The 18,893-nt window shown below is 48.5% G+C and overlaps 9 protein-coding genes across 9 annotated transcripts; 5 read left to right on the top strand and 4 right to left on the bottom strand.

Annotated features, from left to right (window-relative positions):
- Window positions 1–112: 112 nt before the first annotated feature.
- On the bottom strand, window positions 113–512 carry N7503_008099 (SWI5/SAE3 family protein; the record flags this gene model as incomplete). The annotated part of the gene is made up of 3 exons (XM_057067646.1): window positions 113–272; window positions 353–438; window positions 489–512. 3 exons carry the CDS (start codon window positions 510–512, stop codon window positions 113–115), a joined length of 270 nt encoding a protein of 89 aa, XP_056918501.1.
- Window positions 513–824: 312 nt separating this feature from the next.
- On the top strand, window positions 825–2,474 carry N7503_008098 (Ytp1 family protein; the record flags this gene model as incomplete). Its single annotated transcript, XM_057067645.1, has 5 exons — window positions 825–941; window positions 1,002–1,079; window positions 1,130–1,972; window positions 2,021–2,150; window positions 2,200–2,474. The coding sequence occupies 5 exons, from the start codon at window positions 825–827 to the stop codon at window positions 2,472–2,474; spliced, it is 1,443 nt and encodes a 480-aa protein (XP_056918500.1).
- Window positions 2,475–2,812: 338 nt separating this feature from the next.
- On the bottom strand, window positions 2,813–4,225 carry N7503_008097 (E1 ubiquitin-activating protein AOS1; the record flags this gene model as incomplete). Its single annotated transcript, XM_057067644.1, has 4 exons — window positions 4,163–4,225; window positions 4,057–4,114; window positions 3,811–4,003; window positions 2,813–3,745 (listed from the first exon to the last, which is right to left on the bottom strand). Exons 1-4 carry the CDS (start codon window positions 4,203–4,205, stop codon window positions 2,813–2,815), a joined length of 1,227 nt encoding a protein of 408 aa, XP_056918499.1. The 5' UTR covers window positions 4,206–4,225.
- A 247-nt stretch (window positions 4,226–4,472) lies between these two features.
- N7503_008096 (uncharacterized protein) lies at window positions 4,473–6,437 on the top strand (the record flags this gene model as incomplete). The annotated part of the gene is made up of 4 exons (XM_057067643.1): window positions 4,473–4,475; window positions 4,526–5,544; window positions 5,591–6,262; window positions 6,314–6,437. 4 exons carry the CDS (start codon window positions 4,473–4,475, stop codon window positions 6,435–6,437), a joined length of 1,818 nt encoding a protein of 605 aa, XP_056918498.1.
- A 449-nt stretch (window positions 6,438–6,886) lies between these two features.
- On the bottom strand, window positions 6,887–7,900 carry N7503_008095 (uncharacterized protein; the record flags this gene model as incomplete). Its single annotated transcript, XM_057067642.1, has 1 exon — window positions 6,887–7,900. The coding sequence occupies one exon, from the start codon at window positions 7,898–7,900 to the stop codon at window positions 6,887–6,889; it is 1,014 nt and encodes a 337-aa protein (XP_056918497.1).
- Window positions 7,901–9,528: 1,628 nt separating this feature from the next.
- Window positions 9,529–10,571, top strand: N7503_008094 (uncharacterized protein; the record flags this gene model as incomplete). Its single annotated transcript, XM_057067641.1, has 3 exons — window positions 9,529–9,627; window positions 9,680–10,310; window positions 10,366–10,571. 3 exons carry the CDS (start codon window positions 9,529–9,531, stop codon window positions 10,569–10,571), a joined length of 936 nt encoding a protein of 311 aa, XP_056918496.1.
- A 1,664-nt stretch (window positions 10,572–12,235) lies between these two features.
- Window positions 12,236–13,345, top strand: N7503_008093 (uncharacterized protein; the record flags this gene model as incomplete). The annotated part of the gene is made up of 2 exons (XM_057067640.1): window positions 12,236–12,688; window positions 12,740–13,345. The coding sequence occupies 2 exons, from the start codon at window positions 12,236–12,238 to the stop codon at window positions 13,343–13,345; spliced, it is 1,059 nt and encodes a 352-aa protein (XP_056918495.1).
- A 49-nt stretch (window positions 13,346–13,394) lies between these two features.
- Window positions 13,395–16,385, bottom strand: N7503_008092 (glycoside hydrolase family 115 protein; the record flags this gene model as incomplete). Its single annotated transcript, XM_057067639.1, has 3 exons — window positions 13,395–15,026; window positions 15,071–15,902; window positions 15,952–16,385. 3 exons carry the CDS (start codon window positions 16,383–16,385, stop codon window positions 13,395–13,397), a joined length of 2,898 nt encoding a protein of 965 aa, XP_056918494.1.
- A 762-nt stretch (window positions 16,386–17,147) lies between these two features.
- Window positions 17,148–18,880, top strand: N7503_008091 (uncharacterized protein; the record flags this gene model as incomplete). The annotated part of the gene is made up of 5 exons (XM_057067638.1): window positions 17,148–17,441; window positions 17,490–17,543; window positions 17,592–17,815; window positions 17,865–18,163; window positions 18,213–18,880. The coding sequence occupies 5 exons, from the start codon at window positions 17,148–17,150 to the stop codon at window positions 18,878–18,880; spliced, it is 1,539 nt and encodes a 512-aa protein (XP_056918493.1).
- Between the last annotated feature and the right edge of the window lie 13 nt (window positions 18,881–18,893).

Here is an 18,893-nt window from a genome sequence, read left to right as displayed (position 1 = left end):
GGCTATGAATAAATGAATTCGAAACAGTTCCATAAATTGAGATGTAGATGCATTATTGGATGAAAAAGAAATGATTCGAGCATAAGCAAAGAATAGGATATCAATTGAGGTCTCAATCCTTCTCGTCAACTCCATACTCCTTGTGAACCTCCGCTACCCTGACTCCTTTAGCGTCCGCAATCAATCCCATCAATCCCTGCGCCGCATCTTTAATATCATTGTACTCATGCAATAGACGGACATGTCGCTGTACTGTTTCTGTGGGATCATTCCTAGACCATTGGCATTAGTGTCATACTTCATCAATATGTACATGGTTCAGGTATGTAGCCACCCCGCTCCTAGTACATACCGCAGCTCCGCTTTATTCTCTGCAACCTCCTTTTCCAGCTGAGATAGTTCAGATTCGAGCTGCGCAATTGACTCGCGGAGGCCCTTCTATATTCTCGTTAGCAAATCATCATACTCTAGCCGAGTCCACTACTCACTAAGCGTCGTTCCCGTTCCGCCATGTGGGGAACCGATGCAAGTCAGATGAGAGAGAGCCAATCAGCAGGTGCGCTGAATAATCCGTGGATGGTTGCGGTGATGAGGAAGAGTTGGATCAGGGGAAGTAAATAAATAGGAAGGTAATTCGAGAGACACGAACTGTAGATGATCAAAGGACAGAAGCTTTGTTCATTTCATTTTCCTTGATAGTTGTGTGTTGATGGTTCAAGGAAAGTAATCGGATGCTCCGGATTCGTGAGATCGACATTGCCTGATCTGGCCGCTTCCCTTTTTCCCCTTCCACTTCTTCAACCCACTCATACTTACACTCCATCATGGATTTCTTGAAGCAAAGGTCCCTATGGGCCCTGTTTCTGGTTATCGGGCTCGTTACAGCCCACGGCGGCCATGAAAGTGTCCCCGAAGGCGAGACTATCTCCCAAGATCCGATTGTTTGTCGCCCCCTCCCTTATCATGGTTACGTGTCGGACTCCTATACTAACAATTTTTAGGATTCGATCCTATGGATCCATATGATTCTTATGGGCTTCACATTCGGTCTCGTCTTCCCATTTGGTATGGTCCTAGGTGTACGTATTTATTCCTCCCTTCCACGCGCCCCAAATCTAACAAGAAACAGATCGTCCGTTCTCGCTGGCACGTTCCCGTCCAAGTAGTTGGAACCGTCATTGCCGTCGTTGCCTATTTCCTCGGTCACGCGCACAAGGGTCGCCAATTCGCTCCGAACGTCCACCACTCCTTCGCAAACTGGCTGATGCTCATGCTTGCCGCGCAAGTCGGATTGGGATTCTATTTGAAGCTGCACCTTGAGAAGGGCGGCCAGGGCCGTATCCGTTGGATCTTCGTGCTTGCGCATGGTGTTCTCGGGAAGATTATGCCGGTTGTTAGCTGGACGCAGATGCTGTTCGGTGGTATTGCCATGATGGGCTTCTGTCAGGCCGACCACATGGGTCAGTGCCTTGCGCATTTCATCATGGGCTCAGCTTTCATCGGTTACGGTATTTGCTTGACGATTCTTCTCTTGGTGGGACAGTTCTGGCTACGTCGGACGGGACGGAGCCAGGAATTCTTCGACTCGTTGATTATTGCCGCTTGGGGCTGTGTGAACACATTCACCGAGCACCGGTGGGGACAGCCGTGGGCACATAATGATTTGCAACACACCACTATGGGTATTGTTTGGTGGTGTGCTGGTCTTTTGGGAATGTGGCTGAGTCGCAGCCGTGATGGTCGTCCTAAGCGCAATCTGATTCCTGCGATTGTGATCATGATGACTGGATATGCGATGTCTGCTCATGCTCAAAGCTTGATGATCAGTACTATGATCCATTCCGTCTTCGGATACACCTTGATGGCTGCTGGTTTGACTCGCATTATTGAGATCTCGTTTGTGCTGCGTGACAAGGCTGCTATTAGCATGAGTGGCCGCGACCCGAACAGCTTCCAGTACCTGACACCATTTGTACGTCCCCTTCCTTGCTGAATATTGAGCTTTGGCTAACCATTGCAGCTGTTGTACGCCTCTGGATTCTTGTTCATGGGCGCCACTGAAGAGCAAATGCAGCTCCTCAATGATGCGGGTATTACCCACGTCTCATACGTGCTGATCCTCTACAGCGTTGCCTTTATCTTATTCCTCTGTAAGTCAACATCAATTCAGTGTAATCACCTCATCACTGACTTTCATAGTCGTCAACGTCTTGCTGCATATCTATGCCGTCCACGCCTGGCCCAACGGTAACGAGGAAGAAGAGGCCCCCAAGTACACCAACGTCAACGGAGCCCATATGAATGGCAACGGACGTGCTCGCTCCAACTCTGAGGCTCAGCGCATTCAAGATGCCGAGGGCTTCGAGTTGCAGGGGCTGATCAGCGATGATGAAGATGAGGAGGAGGGCACCTCCATGGGCCCCAAAAAGACGACCGACGAAGAGATGGGCGCAAAAGAAACAACTCATGCTTGATTTGTTGAGCTCTGTTTCTTCTCTCGACTGTGTTCATTAGATGGCTGGTTAATTTGTACTTGCACTTGTGGCGTCTAGGTTTGGGGTATATCATACCAGAAAACATCATGTAGCGTACCTTAATTTTGAACATAAATGGACTCTGTTTGCTATCGTGATCTGGAAAAGCAATCTGAATAAAGGTATTGCGTTCTTACTCGCTATCGTACAACATATGATTCGTAAGTGAAAAACATTGGAACATTTGATGAAAAATTACCAATGATTATTGATATCCAAGATATCATCCCATGCAGATCCAACCGTGAAATGATTCAAACGCCCGCAAAACACTCAATTTACGCCTTATTGTTAGGCGCATCATCCATACGTAATGGAATTATGGTAGAGGGCTGCTGCCCCAAGGGAATGGGATTGGAAATCGGCGGTACGGCAGCCAATGCCTCCACATTCATATCGGCGGGGAAGAACGGATGTAGGGGGTAGATAGGGCCGACGTTCTTGTCACCATCGAAAAGAAGCATGTTCTGTAATGGTTGTTCTCGTGCAGAGAGAACGTTGATCACATCCTGTGCTAGTGCACCACCAAGGAACGCAGCAATGGGACTCAATTCGCTGCCCAGGTTCTGGAGGAACATGCGCAGAAAGACGGAGTCCAGGGACCCCATGTCAAGTTTTAGTTCCTGGTGGCTTTCACTGGCGAGCTTGGTGAAGAGTTCTAGATCGGCGTGGTTATTTGTGGGGCGGCGGCCGCCGGATATTTTTTCGAAACCCCATAGCGCGCGCAGGCAGCTTAGAAGAGGTGTGACCTGTTTGCGACGGCGGGGGAGACGGGTAAAGTCTTCTGGAAGAGGCGAGGTGTTTGCCAGGATAAGCGGCGAGTAGGACTCGCGCTTAGTGACCAGTTCGATTGTCTTGTCCGTTTTCTTGTCTTTTTGCTTGGTGGTAACCTTGACGATGCTGCGGGTTGGTGTCTCTTGGGTTGCTGGAGGCACGTTGGACTTTTCCCGCTCGATCACAAAGTCGTGGGAGATAAGGTCGGCGAAGACATAGCCATAAAGACCATGAAGACCGGAGGCGTAGAAAGGGCGGTTTGCAAGGCGACAAGCTGCGTTGATGGTTGCGTTGGTGTTGAAGTCAAGTTCCGTTGCAATTGTGATATCGAATTGGGCGAAGAAATCAGGCTGCTTTGTTCGGACGTCATCGGTATCAATGGTGAGCTTGACTCGTGGGTTCATGCGTTTGATCTGAGGACCGGCAATCTCGGCGCGCTTTGGACTGTTAGTCTGAAGAGGTAACAGAACAGAACGAAGAGACTGGGGGAATATGATCATACATTTTTCCCTTGCTTGATGAGCTCTTCATCACGGTATACCTCCTCCAAGAAGAATTGTCCTTCCAGGTCGTTCTCCGTCACCGGCTCATGGTCAATGATGGTCAGGGAACCGATACCTGCCAACACAAGGTTCTTGGCAACCTCATTTGCTAGAGCCTTCACAGTGATTAAGAGAATGTTGGCAGAGCGGATTCTGGGACAAGATGTCAGTAATCGGCGCGACTTGTTGACTTGAAATCTTATTACTTCTCTTGCGCCTGCATGCCCCATAGTCTGATTTGACGATCATATAGAGCGATCTCATCTGTGTTTCGTAAGCACTTGTTCTAAGCAAACGCAGGATACGACTTACCGGCGCTAATCTGGCCATTCTCCTGTTTTTCAGACTCAGTCATATCGGCGGTAGGACGGTGCGGAGTGGAGAGAAGGAAGAAGCTCTCCGATAAAGAAGCTCCCCACAATGACCTAATCTTATCACGTGCGAATCTACAGGGAAGCACCGGAGTCACTGTCGATCGATAGTTGTTCATCTCTTTCTTGCTCCATGGAGCAGTCTTGGCTATCATCTTTTCCGGAATTGTGAGAAGTCTGAATATCAGTCTTTCTGTTCCAGGTAAAGAATCATCCTGGCAGTATTATATTGCTCCCACTAACCACACAGTATGGTATGTTTAACATCCCTGACTTTACTTCCCAGTCTAATACGCCCCCCAAGTCAGAAAACTACGACCATCCTCCTGCTTCCTCCCGCCGGCCATCGCTTCCCAGTGATCAAAGCTCCCCTGCTGTTGTTGCCGAGAGAAGAGGTTACTACCAACAGCGACTCTATGATCTTATCAACGCCGACCCGAGCCTAGAACACGTCGCTCGCGATTTAGAGGCTCGCAGGGCGGAAGAAGCTCGCAATCTACAGCGACAGCCCTCAGATGAATACGAGTCGGATCTTGACACGATACTTTCCGACGCTCAATTTGCAAATCCCACCTCGCGCCTCTTAGACCGGTTGATTGACGAAGAGTCAAGAGAGACCCCGCGCGACAACCAATCCTCAGCCCGACCAAGAGAACGCTTGATATATCTTCGGAACTTGATCCATCAAGAAAGCAATCACACAAATACTGATGATACCACTCGTGCCTTGGAGACATTAAATCGAGAGATCGAAGATCATTACCTTGACCAAGCCCGGGATGGACGCATCACATTTCAACAAGCCTTTCATTCACTTCTAGCGATTCCCAACTTGAACCCGCGAAGAAATTTGCTGGAACAACTCCCTCCACGCCAACCAGCTCCTGTAGCCCCTTCCAGTCTTGAGCCCCGCCCACCGAGTAATAGAGGTCACCGACGTCGTTCGTTCCGACCAGACTCACGAGATACACTTCCCACACCGTCACTCATGCCTCAATCCCAGAGCAGTCGCGAACGTGAACGCCGGCAAAAGCGACGCAAGCTGGATGCCGATGATAACCGCGAGGACTCCCGTGGGTTCAACTATGGACACCAAGGCCAGGTAGTCCCTGGTGCCCTGAAAATGGAAATTGCGAGCTGTGATGGAGGCGTCTTCAACCAAGAAGGGGACAGTTTTTTCCCAGGAAATGTTTTGCGGAATGATCAAACCGTATACAGCACCAAGTCTGATCGCTGCAACTTGATTCTTCGCCACAGAGATGAAGCTCCGTTCTGCTTGAAGAAGATTGTCATCAAGGCTCCTCGTACCGGGTTCGATTCTCCGTATGTGCTTCTATATGTGGGTCCAAGACTTGGCTGACTCCAGTAGAATCCAGGAAGGCATGGTGTTTGTATCCATGACGTCGGATGAACTGCTTGCTCGGACCGCTCAATATCAGATCCAGTATTCCAGCACACGACGCCGACGTGGCTATCGCCGAATGGATCTACCACCATCCCAAGCATATTTGACTGGGCTCCGAACCCCCCTTCAATCTCTCGACCGCACTGTGCTTATGGGCCCTGATTCCAATCTGGCCACCGAGACCGAACCTTCGGGTCGGGGTACACATGATCCGCAAGCTGAATTCCGTGTTACTACCGAGTACAATGAGACCGTTGAAGAAAACGTGTTTGCAGAAAGGGAAGATGACAATCTAATTGCGTCGGTCACTGCCGATCTAGAAAGAACCAACGAACTAGACGATTTGCTCTGCTCGGACACCGATGACGACAGCCCCAGTGACGACGACGACGAAGATCATCCAATGACCCGCCGTCGACTAGAAATTCAACGTCGAATCGGCTCCGCACGCCGCTCAATGAACGGCGATCTATCTCAACGACGCCGCCAACCCCCAAGTTTGATCGACCCGATCCCTCCTCCACCCGTTCCTGGCCCAGCAATGACCACATCTAATGGCGAGGTCCTCAAGCCACATGCTCGTTTCTTCATCGAGAGGGAGAAGAGCGTGGTCAGCATTAAGTTTGATCCGCCTCCGTACGTCCTTGTCTCCCTTTATCCTTCATGTTCAGACACTAATTTCACTAGCTCTGGTCGTTTCATTCTTATCAAGCTTTGGAGTCCCCGCAGTGATGGCAATATTGATATACAAAGCATCATTGCTCACGGTTATGCGGGCCCTAGGTTCTTTCCAGCAGGCGGGTTCCGATAATATTCCTACCGATGCTATGGCTGCTTGTCAACCAGTTTCCAAGTAGCTATCTCAGATTCGGACGACGACACGATACCTTAATGAATTTATGACTATGACTGCTATTCAGGATTATCTAGATATCAAGTAGCACTGGAGTATTACCATGTATTTCGATATTCAACCCGATCGTTTCTCAAATTCCGTCATATCCATGGGCTGCCTGGTCCTCAAATGGCAATGGAACACCATATATTCCATGGTTAAGGAGCAATATCTTCGGCTATACTCGCATACTTCACTTCCTCCACGCTAAGTAGGCGAATGCGTCTTCGGATTAAGGCTCAAGCATTTGAAATACACTTTGCTAAGACCTTCTCTAATCACAAGAATGAGCTTTGTTGGTAGAAATTATTCCCCAGTTATCACCATTTTCATAGATGTTCTTCGCGACATCATGATATCACCTATTATCGCCCAGCCCGAAACGCACAGAGTTTAAAAGATACCTTGCCATTTGTCTCAACTTCTTGACCCTGTTCGTTATGACGGTAAAAGGAAACCTGCATTCGGAAAAGATGATGAATGATATCCTTCTCTTTCCTTGGTTTATGAGACCCCACCCTCATGAGTGCACGGTGCATCCTCGGACCAAACATGCGTTCAAGAAAGACATCGGAACGGCAACGGGTAAGAATTTGGTCTAAAATCTCACTATACCAAATTGAGGGACGTGGATTCTCACCGGCCATCCTGATCCAAGGCAGGCACTTGCGGATTTGACCACGTATGGTACCAGGGCCTGGTGTGCTGGCCTTGCATTCTAACGTGCGAAGAAATTGGACGTTCTGATCACCGATTCCAAGCAGGAAGACATGCAGAGTTCGCAAGTCGGGGAAGTAGAACTTGTTCTGGCTGTAGAATACCTTTCGCGCTTCAGCGTAGATTTGTGAGCTTGTGCTCATAATCGCCAAAGGGTTGTGGACCCGTGAAGTGAATGTTATCTCCTCTCGAAAGGTTTGGGAGCAGCTGACGGAGTCAAATTCTAATGGTATACCGCGGCGTTTTGGGACCCGTTCCACATCCGAACCTTCAAATGTGATTTTTTCGTAGCCAAAAAGATATTCGTAGATCATGAGCCGAATTTCTGATGGGTTTGTAAGCCACGCGAGCTTCCGGCAAAGTGATGAGAAGTGCAACTTACCGAACGGTAGATTTGTGAATCTGAAGACGGGCTTATCAGATCCTTTGCCTGGACGGTCCAGACCGACGAGGTACCGTCTCCAACCAGAGCTGGAGGGTTTCTGGTGTCTTTCAGCCTCCCAGACATCACGGTTGACAATGCTTGTTATTTCCCTGGCATCATGGATTCCATCGAGTGGGCGTCGCCAATTATTCTCAAAATAGGCGTGATTGGTGAGATGGATGTAAAGTCCATGCCCATTCTTGTAGGCCATACCGCAGTAGGGACACTGACGCGCCATGGTACAATGAAGAGGAAAGCGATAGTTAACTGAGAACGAAAGGAAGAGTGCAAAGGAAATAAATATGGATGATGATAGGCAGAAGGGCGGAAAGGAGAAGAGAGAACGTTGTGAAGGGAACATGTCCTGGTGTTAGTTTGAAGGTACGAGAGCGTCCTGTAGATCGATGGTGGACATCCCTGCCATAGTTCAGTTTGCTGAGTTGCTGCTTTGATTAAGAGTCATGGACGTGCTGAACAATGCCGTACTTGTAACTAATTATGAGGATAAGATCAGGTGGGAAGTATAGTCAGGAGAGAAGTCAAATTTTTGCGTATTTCAGGCTGATATAAGGAGATGCACTTGGCTTCAGAGCAAAGCTGAAGCATCTTGTGCCACTCGATGCAGTAGCTGACCTTCAAATGCTGACACTGAAACTTGAGATAGCGGGCATTACTACGGTGTCGGGAGGCAGACTGGAGTAGGCCCAAGCAGACATAATCATACAGCATGAATTACTCATGTCGTAGAAGCACAAGCTTCACGTAGGAACAGGGATCCGAGCCAAAAGCATGAAACACTACAGGAAGCAGATAGAAGAGACGAATGAGAACCAGGAGCCTTCATCTCTATTTCTTGATTATTTACATCAATGATACTGATGAGTTGTGTAGTCAATTTTGAGTCATTTCGTGCTGTGGAGGAAGAAAAGTGTGTGTGGATATTCTCTAGAAGTGGAGATGAAGATATTCGCAAGTCTGTTGCAGCTTTGGCGACATATCTTGGAAACTGACTAATCAGCAACATTCCACACTACTACTGTTACCTCAGATTTAGCTCATTGTCATATATCGAGAGTGGCTATATGGTTCTTAAAGATAGTGGTTCTAAGCAGAGCTGATATTCGATTTTAAAAAAGCCCTGGAGACCGAGTTCCGCAGCCTTGGCTGGATACGAAGTCATCGTGGCGGTAAACATCTGACCCGTGAGAGTGATTGACATCTAGGTGGTCAGCACCAATCTGGAGAACAGCGATGCCTTCCAGACTTTCTCCCGTTCCTCTTTGGCCTCCTTCCGGACACGCGTCTTCGCGGCTGCTCACAGCCACAGCTGTCGGTTGTACCAGATGTGCTGGTGAGCACGACTCGCGTGGTGTACTCCTTGAGACACCCTCTCTCACTCACTTGTCTCACTCTTCACTCGATGAGCAACGCTGTTGACATTTGCAGACTTGCCGATCTCCAATCTTCAATCCCAAATCTCCCCAAGACCGTGCCCAATCACCACGGAGGTGATTCGACTGCTGGGTTATGTTTGTTTAGCACTTGCCATCTCTATTTACGGGCGTACTGCGACCTCGCAGGCCCCCGGGTCAAACCATCAAAGATGATTTGACCAAAACTTTGTGACTGGCTAAATCTTCTTTGTGCTTTTACGGCTATTTCTTTTGAATGATACTTTCCAAATTTGCAAGTCCCGGGCTCTCGAGTCAACATTATGTGGTCGTTGCTGCCAATCTTACGCAGACAAAGAGTGACTTCTCTACGAGCCAACTCAAAGTCCATTCTTATCATCATCATCCTCTCTTCACGATTCCCATTTGTGCATTCTTGCTACTTTTCATTTGAACAACTCAGTTTCTTGACATCATGCCTAAGAAAAGAGGTAACGCGGCTTCCGGAAGAGGTCAACCAAAGCAGCTGCGTCGGGCCAGGATTCCTTCGGCCGAAACCTCACAGGTCTCTCAGGTCAGTACGCATCATCTTTACGTATAACTTAACTAACACATCCCCCGCATAGCAGCAGCACCCGCAAGACCTTCAATTCATTATCTCGGGAGTCCTGTCTGACGACAATACGATTAATGATCAGAGAGCCAACATCGCCGCTGAGGCAAACCAAGCCACATATCGCACCGTTCACAATCATCGAATCATGGCCAATGATCAAGGTGCATCTATTTTTGAGTCGCTAGAACAGATGAAGGAAGAAATCAGGGACATTCGCCAAGAGCTTCACGACGTTAAGACAGAGCTTCACGACGTTAAGACAGAGCTTCACGACGTTAAGACAGAGCTTCACGACGTTAAGACAGAGCTTCACGACGTTAAGACAGAGCTTCACGACGTTAAGACAGAGCTTCACGACGTTAAGACAGAGCTTCACGACGTTAAGAGAGAGCTCAGTGAAGTCCGAGAGTCATTGTTAAACATCAGAGAGCGAAACTACCTCACGTTTCTATGTGATCATGTTACCGGGTATAACAGAATTCACAAAGATTGCATCTGCATCTTGACTTCTTCAGAGGTTCATGGTGGTGACGCTCTGCTAGATGCTTCTATGTTCCTTTCGCGACGAGATGACTTTCCAGAAGAGCGGCGCCTCTTTCAACGAATCTATGGCCTAACTGCTGAGAAGCTCCAAGAACTCCGTGAGTTCTATCTACTAAGCTCGTGGGACTATAGCTAACATGACTCATAAACTAGGGTCTACTACACACCCGTCTATTCTCCGTGTGTTAAACACTGTTGGCTACGCCCACCTATCAGGTAAAATCGCCCTCAGGGAGGAAAAGCTGGAGACAACATTCGACCGGGTCGTGGAGTTGGTGGAAAAAGGAGAGATTGAGGAGGCAGAGAGGCTTGCGAGCGCACTCTCTTCGAACGATTTCTCCTACCAATGCGATGAGTAAGAACCTGGATGTCATGGCCTCGATGCTCCAGCTTCTTGAGTACTTCGCTATTTGTGTGATTGTGTCTTGTGTGTCTCGCTACCTGTATGACTACCTTCTTGCGTGTTTTGCTGCCTGCATGATTACCTTCATGCGTGTTTCGCTACCTGTATGACTACCTTCTTGCGTGTTTTGCTGCCTGCATGATTACCTTCTTGCGTGTTTTGCTGCCTGCATGATTACCTTATGCGTGTTTCGCTACCTGTATGACTACCTTCTTGCGTGTTCCGCTGCCTGTATGATTAGCACTTTGCGTGTCATTGTAATAAGAATATCTGTATCACAAGGAGAATCTCTCACTGTTATCCTTCAAGCCTATCTTGGTCTAGAATCTCGAGCAAGCTCTCTTAAATAGCGTTTATGGGTTGACGCCCACCCACCCTCCATTCTGTTTCTCCTCCATCCTCCCTAACTCTCTCGACTCTCCCATCCTGCAACCCAACTCGAACGCTTGCCAGTGCAAATTTGTGATCTCCGACCTGTAAATTATCTTCGGTTTAATGACATGCCTTGTGTCTACCACTCTATTCATCACTCTTTGTCGCTTCGGTCCTTCAACTCTTGGCTTCATATCGACACTTGCACCAATGCATCACCGTCAATGAGAAAGCTGAATACCGCACCAAAGAACCTGCTGAAGCTGATATCCAGCCACCATAGCCTAGCAGCCCTGACAACCACAACCGTTTTTTTTTAACTAGCGTCTGCGGCGAAATCTCCTATCCGATGGTTCTCAAGGATCGCATGGGACTGCGCAGGGGAGAAAAAGAGGGCAGGCGGGGTGTTGAAAGAACTACCTGAAACGCCAATGAAGAAAGTCCTAAAATTCTGGGATAGTTAGTGGCGTGCATCATCCTCGATTGTGTTGCAGACCCGTACTGGCATCATCTGTCTTCATCGGCATCTCTCGAAAGACAAGGAATCTTCCACACTGCTCGTGATCCATTCCACCCGCGCTCTTATATCCCATAACATCTCGCACATCGTCCTTAATCCAAATGTTGCGACTGAGACTGTGAACGTGGCGTATACTCAGGATGATCATGAGGCCCTCCTGCGATCGCGGACCTCTGTACGGACTTTTTGGAGAAAGCTTCGAGGCTTGATGCTGTTCCCATTCGATTCGATGACGAATGTCAGGTGGTGCGCAACATGGGCAAAACCATGAACAAAATTTTAGAAGTCAATGTGGAGAGCGCATACTGTCTTGTAGAACCAGGTAAGAGAACTAGTCAATTCTTTGTATATGGCTTACACAATTTCAGGTGTAACTTTCCAAATGCTGTATGACTATCTTGCACGTCGGGGTGGGTATTGCTTGGATTTATCTGAAAAAGTGGGTGAAGGCAAGACCACAGTTTGGCGATGTTTTCTTGGAGTAGCTCCATACAATCCCTCATACATGATGTGAATCAGATCTTACTAAGATCCTACACTCTTCTAATTCTCGACGTCTGCGAATTTGGTATATCGGCATTGTAAAAGTCTGATTGCTGAACAAGCTTACTAGGACCTTTGCAGCCTAGAGCAGCCTAGCGGGCCCACAAATATCGCTTTTCCCCCCACTAAAGGGTCCAGCTAAAAAGCTACAAAAAACTCATCCAAATTGGCAATCGCAGATCGGAATGTCTCCAATTCCATTCTGGCAGCTCCCCAAGCTTGTAGAGCGGGATGACCCCACACCAACATGGATGGTAATTTTTCTATGCCCGATGACGGAGGAGGAACGCGACAAAATCATGCAAAGACTGATCACTGTTGATGGCGACTGGCCTGATCGCCCTTCTTGTGAGCCGAGGCGATTGTTGCAAGTTCCTTGGTTGATTGATACGCCTGCACACCCGTCGATTCTTTCCTCTATCGTCAAACGGGCGGAGATAACCGAGTCCTTGATGTTTGTTGATGAGCAGTGCTTGAAAGATGAACAGGTCATTTTGGTGAATTGCGAACAGCCCGAGGAGAGATTTGGAACTTTAAGAGCTCCTATTCAAAGAGCCAATGTTCTCTTGAGTGCCGCGGCTGAAGGCATTGTCCTTCAGGGATCAATGCCACTCCCCGATAGCTCCGAGGCGATAATAGTACGTAGCATTTCTTCTCACAAATGCTCAATCTCAACTAACTTGATATAGAAACAAGGAACAAAATCCTATGGTGAAAATCCAATCTTTATCCTTGAAGAAATGACCGAGGAAGAGATTCAGAAAATCAAAGATCTTTTTTCGAAAACCGAGGACCAGTTCGACTGCGACTTGGATTGGGTGGACGTCTCGAGCAAAATCGAGACCCCTGATATAGAAGGCCTTCTTGAGTATTTCGAATCCGAAGAACACGAAATGCAAAGCCCGCCGCGTTATTTTCTCGCAGTGGATCGTGACGCTTTGAAATTTGCCACTCACCCCAAAGGAAAGGGGACGCTGGAGGCTGTGATCCTTGCATCGCAGGAAGCTGGGGAGCTCCAGTTCTCTGACGATCTGGGTGATAAGCACAGTGATGTGTGTATGGGATATGGCGTTGTACCAAGGAGTGTAGAAGATGCTATGATGGCTGTGTTGAACCTTTCATTGGCTAATATGGACTTTTGTGAAATAGTCTCTGGGTATGAATATGTTTTTTGGAAGGGATATCAGGCTTGGGTGGATGCTAATATGGCTGATTATGGCGAGGAAGGAGACAAGTCATTTTCGAGTGTTTGGGTTCCTGGAGAAGGTCGAGTTGACAGTGAAGAATATTACTAGGACTGAAAATATTCTATTACCCCTGATATCTATGTCTTCCACTGAATGTTCATGCAACGCAAAAGCTCGAAGGTGGTCCTAGGTAACTTTCCTTGACACCGCCAAGATCTAGAACAATCTTCTCCAGAAGCAAGTTTGGATGGTTCAACCGTACCCTGATTTTATGCGCACCTGAATCTAGAGAGCCAATGTGATGAGTCTTCTTCCAGACACAATCCATGACAGCATCTAGCCAGCCTTCTGCAGGGAGCTTAGCTTTGCCAGTGGATTCATGGACTAAGATATGAGATGTAGAAGGCTGATCATCGATTTCAAAATCATAGGACATTTTGTTGTTCGGGTCCAGGTCCAGTGTCATGTTGAAATAAAGAGTAACAGTCGGCAGCTCACAATGAGAGAGTGTGCATATAGAGTACTCCAAGAACGGGACATCAATAGCATTACTTAGAGCATCAGCGTCAATGGTGACTGAGCCTTCGCTTCCTCGTCCCAAATCATAATGATGAATGTATGTTGCCTTGAGACCGCTAACAGCAGGAATAGAGACACCTCCATCTGCTTCCACGAAGCCGTGAAAAGAGCTGGGGAACCTGTGACCATGAACAGGAAGATGAATGTTTTCGAAATCACCCTCCATCGATTTAACGGTAATCAGAACCTCCTCTTCAAAGTCTGTCTCAACCTGATCCCAATCGATATGGATCCAGATCCGTGCATCGTCGCCATCAGGATACAAAGTTCCCTCTCCCAACGAAATAAGAACCCACGGATAAGGTGCCGACGCTGTCCAGCGAATTTTCTGTGTTCCTCGAGTGAAGATATCAAACCATCGTCCCTCAGGTCCATACCGATTCATTGGTCCTAGTGTCAAACCAGGCACCAGATCCCGACGACTAGGATGAGTACGTTCGCTTTCTTCATTGATACGGCCTGCTCGAATACCCTCATGGCCCTCGACCGCGATACCCATCTGACCCACAATCGGGTTACTATCCTGACCCCGCTGAACATATGCCAGTCCGAAAATTGCGTCCCGCGATGGTGCATGCCAAGTATCACCGTAACCGAGATGGCTCTGGCACATAATGTGATTCCATTTGCCATCCAAAAGTGAGTGGAATTCCTGTGAGAGCTTGAAGTCGGCATCAAATAGATCAAGGACTTCTCGGAGAAGTTTGTTCGCAGTGTTGCGTCTTTGGCGGGCGTACAGCTGGTTTCGGGCTTGGGTTACCCGGAGATGGGTGAAGATAGAACTGGCCTTTACTGGGTGAACGACGAGTTCCCAGATTGCTGGTTTTTGTTCCTCATCGGCTTGTTCGTAGATCGCCTCTGCGGCGAATGAAAGTTGCTTCCACCGCTTGATGATGCTGTCGGCTTCGTTGTAGTTCAGGAGTGAGAACGTTTCTGGGTCGATGTGCTCATGTCTGCGGAGACGGATGAGACGATCGTATTCGTGCCAGATATTAACAATCCCCGGACTCAGATTTGCGCCAAAATTTTTGTCGGAGATATCGGCCAGAAATCGAGGAATACTGTCTTCCTGGACCGAGTCGATGTTCCATGCCATTTCCATGGCGAAGGTAAGAGGAACCTCAATGGGTTTGATGTCGCCGACATTGAACACCCATATCTTCCGCGCATTCCGGCGATATGCTTCACTGAGCTGGTGATATGTTTTACCCTACACTTGTCAGTCACGTTCATCCAAGGCGTATCTTGACTTACCAACGAGTTTGAGTTAATCCATTTGTAACTCCGAGGTGCCCCGACATATTCAAAATGATAGTATATACCCGCGCCTCCTGGACGAGTCAATTCAGCTCCGGACGGCAATCGCCGCAGAGAGCCGAAGTTATCGTCCGCAAAAAGAAGAGTCACATCATCAGGCACAGTAAACTCGCCTGCCTGGTACAGATCTTGAATTTCTTTGTAAAGAGCAAGGACTTGAGGAACGGCATCCTCCCGCCCATAGACCTCCTTGAAGAGAGCGCGCTGTTGCAAGAGCACATCCCGGATAACAGCACCGGGATCATCGGTCACCATTCCCTTGTCATATTCGCCCCGAATACCCAACGTGAAATAGGACTCAAGGCCCTCGGCTCGTCGAACGCCCTTACGAAAGAACTCGATAATCTCTTCCCGGCTCTTGTTCCAGTCCCACGTCCCGTCTGCACGTGGCTCCTCCTCAAACCATTCAGTTGTAGCCCGCTGCATCGGCTCGTGATGCGACGTCGACACACAGATCCCGTATTCGTCCGCAATGCGCTGATTCTCTGGGTCATCCATGAAGAAGACAGCTCCAGGATTCGGGTATCCAGGCCACATAGCTGGCCACATGAAGTTGGCTTTCAAGCGAAGCAGTAACTCGTAGACCTTCTTGTAGAAGTCACTGTTGTAGGACCCGAACTTCTCCAGCACCCATCCTGTCAACGCTGGTGCTTCGTCATTGATAAATATGCCTCGATATTGGATGCTCGGCTCGCCGTGAATTGTTCGGTTAGGGAGGGCATAGATCTCTGGGTGAAATTGGGCTGGGATATCGGCCCACCAATACCATCTGCATTGTTAGTAAGACACGGTCTAGAATTGGAGTGTGATGAGCTTACGGAGATACACCAATTTGGCGGGACAAGGTGTATGCGCCAAAGATCGCAGCTCGCTTGTCACTTCCAGCGATGACCAAGGCCTTGGAGCATCCCGTAATCGGATTGTCCACGACCGCAGTCATGAATGTTTCCCATTTTCCTTTGATCGCACTGGTGTCGACTTTTCCTTCTCTCTCAAATTTTCTGAGCATCCAACTCGACTCAATACAACCAATGATGATAGCCGTGCTTGTATTCAGAGGGGTCAGTCCAGCCTCATCCACGAGCTGGAACGGATTCGCGTTATCCCGTGTCACTCGACCGAAATCGTTGGCCAAGTCTTGACCGGCATGCTGAATCCCAACGAAGTCGACCGGGTCAACGAGAATGGGAGCTCCGACGAGATTGAGAAGGTTCGCAGACCCCTCGAAAGTTACGAGCTGCTCTTCAAACATGATGCTATGTCATGCCACAGTAGAATGACGCGGCGAACTTCCACCATTTTCATGTCGGCTATAATGCGGAGCTACCCACCCCACCTCCGCATGACGGACCGACGGCATCGGGTACAGCTTGAAAGGATTATCGGGGAATCAACCTCAATTGCGAATAGGCCTCAAGCATCTACCCACAGTGCCTGATAGGTACCGATCGAGTAGCTACACCTGCATCAATTTCCAGCTTCACATTTACGAGTTTACCCATTACAGGACAGCCTCCCTGCAATTCGGAATCGGCCCTGGGCTTGCCTTTCCAAGTCGTGGCTTGCGGGATAACCGTTCGGGAGACAACAACCCGAGCGTGGCCGTGGGGGATGATGGCGGACTGGCCCGGTGGATCCAGACTAGGGTTGTTACGGCCAACTCCGTTGCCGGCCAAGCAATCAGAGTTTGGGCTCGGTGCTCTTGTACCGAGCTTTTTGGCTCGAGGCGTCACTAGTTCCACTTTGATGAGAATTAGTCTCGCTTGGTCAAAAACCCGACCAGGGATGGCATGTTCAAAGCGTGGGGGACAGGGACATTCCCCACGGGGCACATGTTCAGGTTCACCCCCGCTTCCCCGGATAAAGGAGTGTAATATTCTTCCCCTTCTCCTACTCATAATTTACAGTTACGGTTGGCGCACGGAAGATATCTTGGCTTCAACTTACCTTCAATCGGGATTATCAACTGCTTCTTTCGTTCCGTTGGGTCTTGACTGCCCAGAACGCACTCAGAATGGCCAAGACGGAGAACCAGGAGATTGAAAATGTGGCTGGCATGAACAATTTCAGCGAGCCACAGAAGAATCACACGGATTATAGTCAAGTTGACAAGGAAATTGCCAAGTACGCCACCGATGGCGCTATCGAGATCGACGAAGCCACCAATAAACGACTGAAGAAGATGATCGATAAACGGGTGCTGGTGGTGATGATGTTTACATATTTGCTGCAGACTTTGGATAAGGGTGCGCTGTCTTTTGCCTCGATTATGGGCATTAAGACCGATGCGCACCTGGTGGGTCAGCAGGTAAGAGTGCTCTGAACTCTGTATTGCTGCTATAACTGACTGCCATAGTACTCATGGTTGACTACTATCGTTTATATCGCTATCCTTGTCGTTGAATATCCGGTGCGTATCACATATTCATGCCGAGTGGCAGATGCTGATACCTAATAGGAAAACTGGATCATCCAGCGAGTTCCCATCGGAAAGTGGCTCTCCATCAATATTTTGTTATGGGGTATTTGCATCTCCCTGATCGCTGCCATGGACACATTTGAAGGATTAGCCACTCTTCGTGCATTCATGGGTGTCTTCGAGGCTGCTTGCCAGCCGACCTTTGTCGTGTTATCGGCAACATGGTACAAGAGAGAAGAGCAGGCCAGTACCATCAACTTCTGGTGAGTATTCTACCAAACAACTATCAAAAATAATCATTAACATTCCTAGGTTCATGATGAATGGTCTCCAGAACATCATTGGTGGCCTGCTGGCCTTCGGATTCTCCTTCGTACCCTCCACTTCCCCAATCAAATCGTGGCAGGCCCTCTTCATGAGCTACGGAATTATCACCGTAATCTGGGCCATCTTTGTCTATTTCTGGTTACCTGACTCCATTATGCGTGCCAAGTGTTGGTCCGAAGAAGATAAGCGTCTGATGGTTGAGCGAGTGCGACAAAACCAGACTGGTCTACAGAACCGAAACTTCAAATGGGAGCAAGTGAGAGAGGCCTTTGCTGATCCACAGCGTATGTGGTCCAATGATACAGTTGCAAAATATATACTAATGAATTTTAGTCTACGCATTCGCTCTCATCCAACTGTTGACTACCATTCCTTCCGGGGGCATCGGTGCGTTTGCCAACATCATCGTCAGCTCATTCGGTTTCAGCACCTGGGCGAGTCAACTCCTATTGATGGTCGTCGGAGCTGTCACAGCCATCACGATGATATCCTCGGCCTACCTTGACCGCTACTTCAAGCAGACCATCATAATCATGATTCTCTCTTTAGTTCCATCAATCATCGGCACTTCAATCCTAGTCGGAATCCCATTCTCGTCAGATAAAAAAATCGGCATGCTAATTGCATACTTCATTTTCTACTCATTCTTCGCTGTTCAGTCGCTTGGCTTGAGTTTGATGTCTCGAAATGTGGCCGGTCAGACCAAGAAATCCATCGTCATCGCCTGCAACTTTGTTTTCTGGGCTGGTGGAAATGCCATTGGACCTCAGATTTTCCGAGACAAAGATGCACCACGGTATTATCTTGCCTTTGCAATTATTCTGGGCTGTTTTGGACTGTGTCTTATTCTTCTTATCGCGCTGCGCATGTGGTACAGCATTCAGAACCGCAGGAGGGATGCGAAGATTGCATCTGGGGAGGTTGTGCCCGATGTTAACTTTACACATGCTTTCGAGGATATCACGGACTGGAAGAACCCTCACTTTAGATATAGCTACTGATTTTGAGATCTTC

Source organism: Penicillium pulvis (genome assembly GCF_028828015.1).
Source record: "Penicillium pulvis strain IBT 33274 chromosome Unknown contig_7_segment1_segment0, whole genome shotgun sequence".
In the NCBI taxonomy this organism is placed as follows: domain Eukaryota; kingdom Fungi; phylum Ascomycota; class Eurotiomycetes; order Eurotiales; family Aspergillaceae; genus Penicillium; species Penicillium pulvis.
Note: the sequence above shows the minus strand (reverse complement) of the source record. Positions and strands in the feature narration are given on the sequence as shown.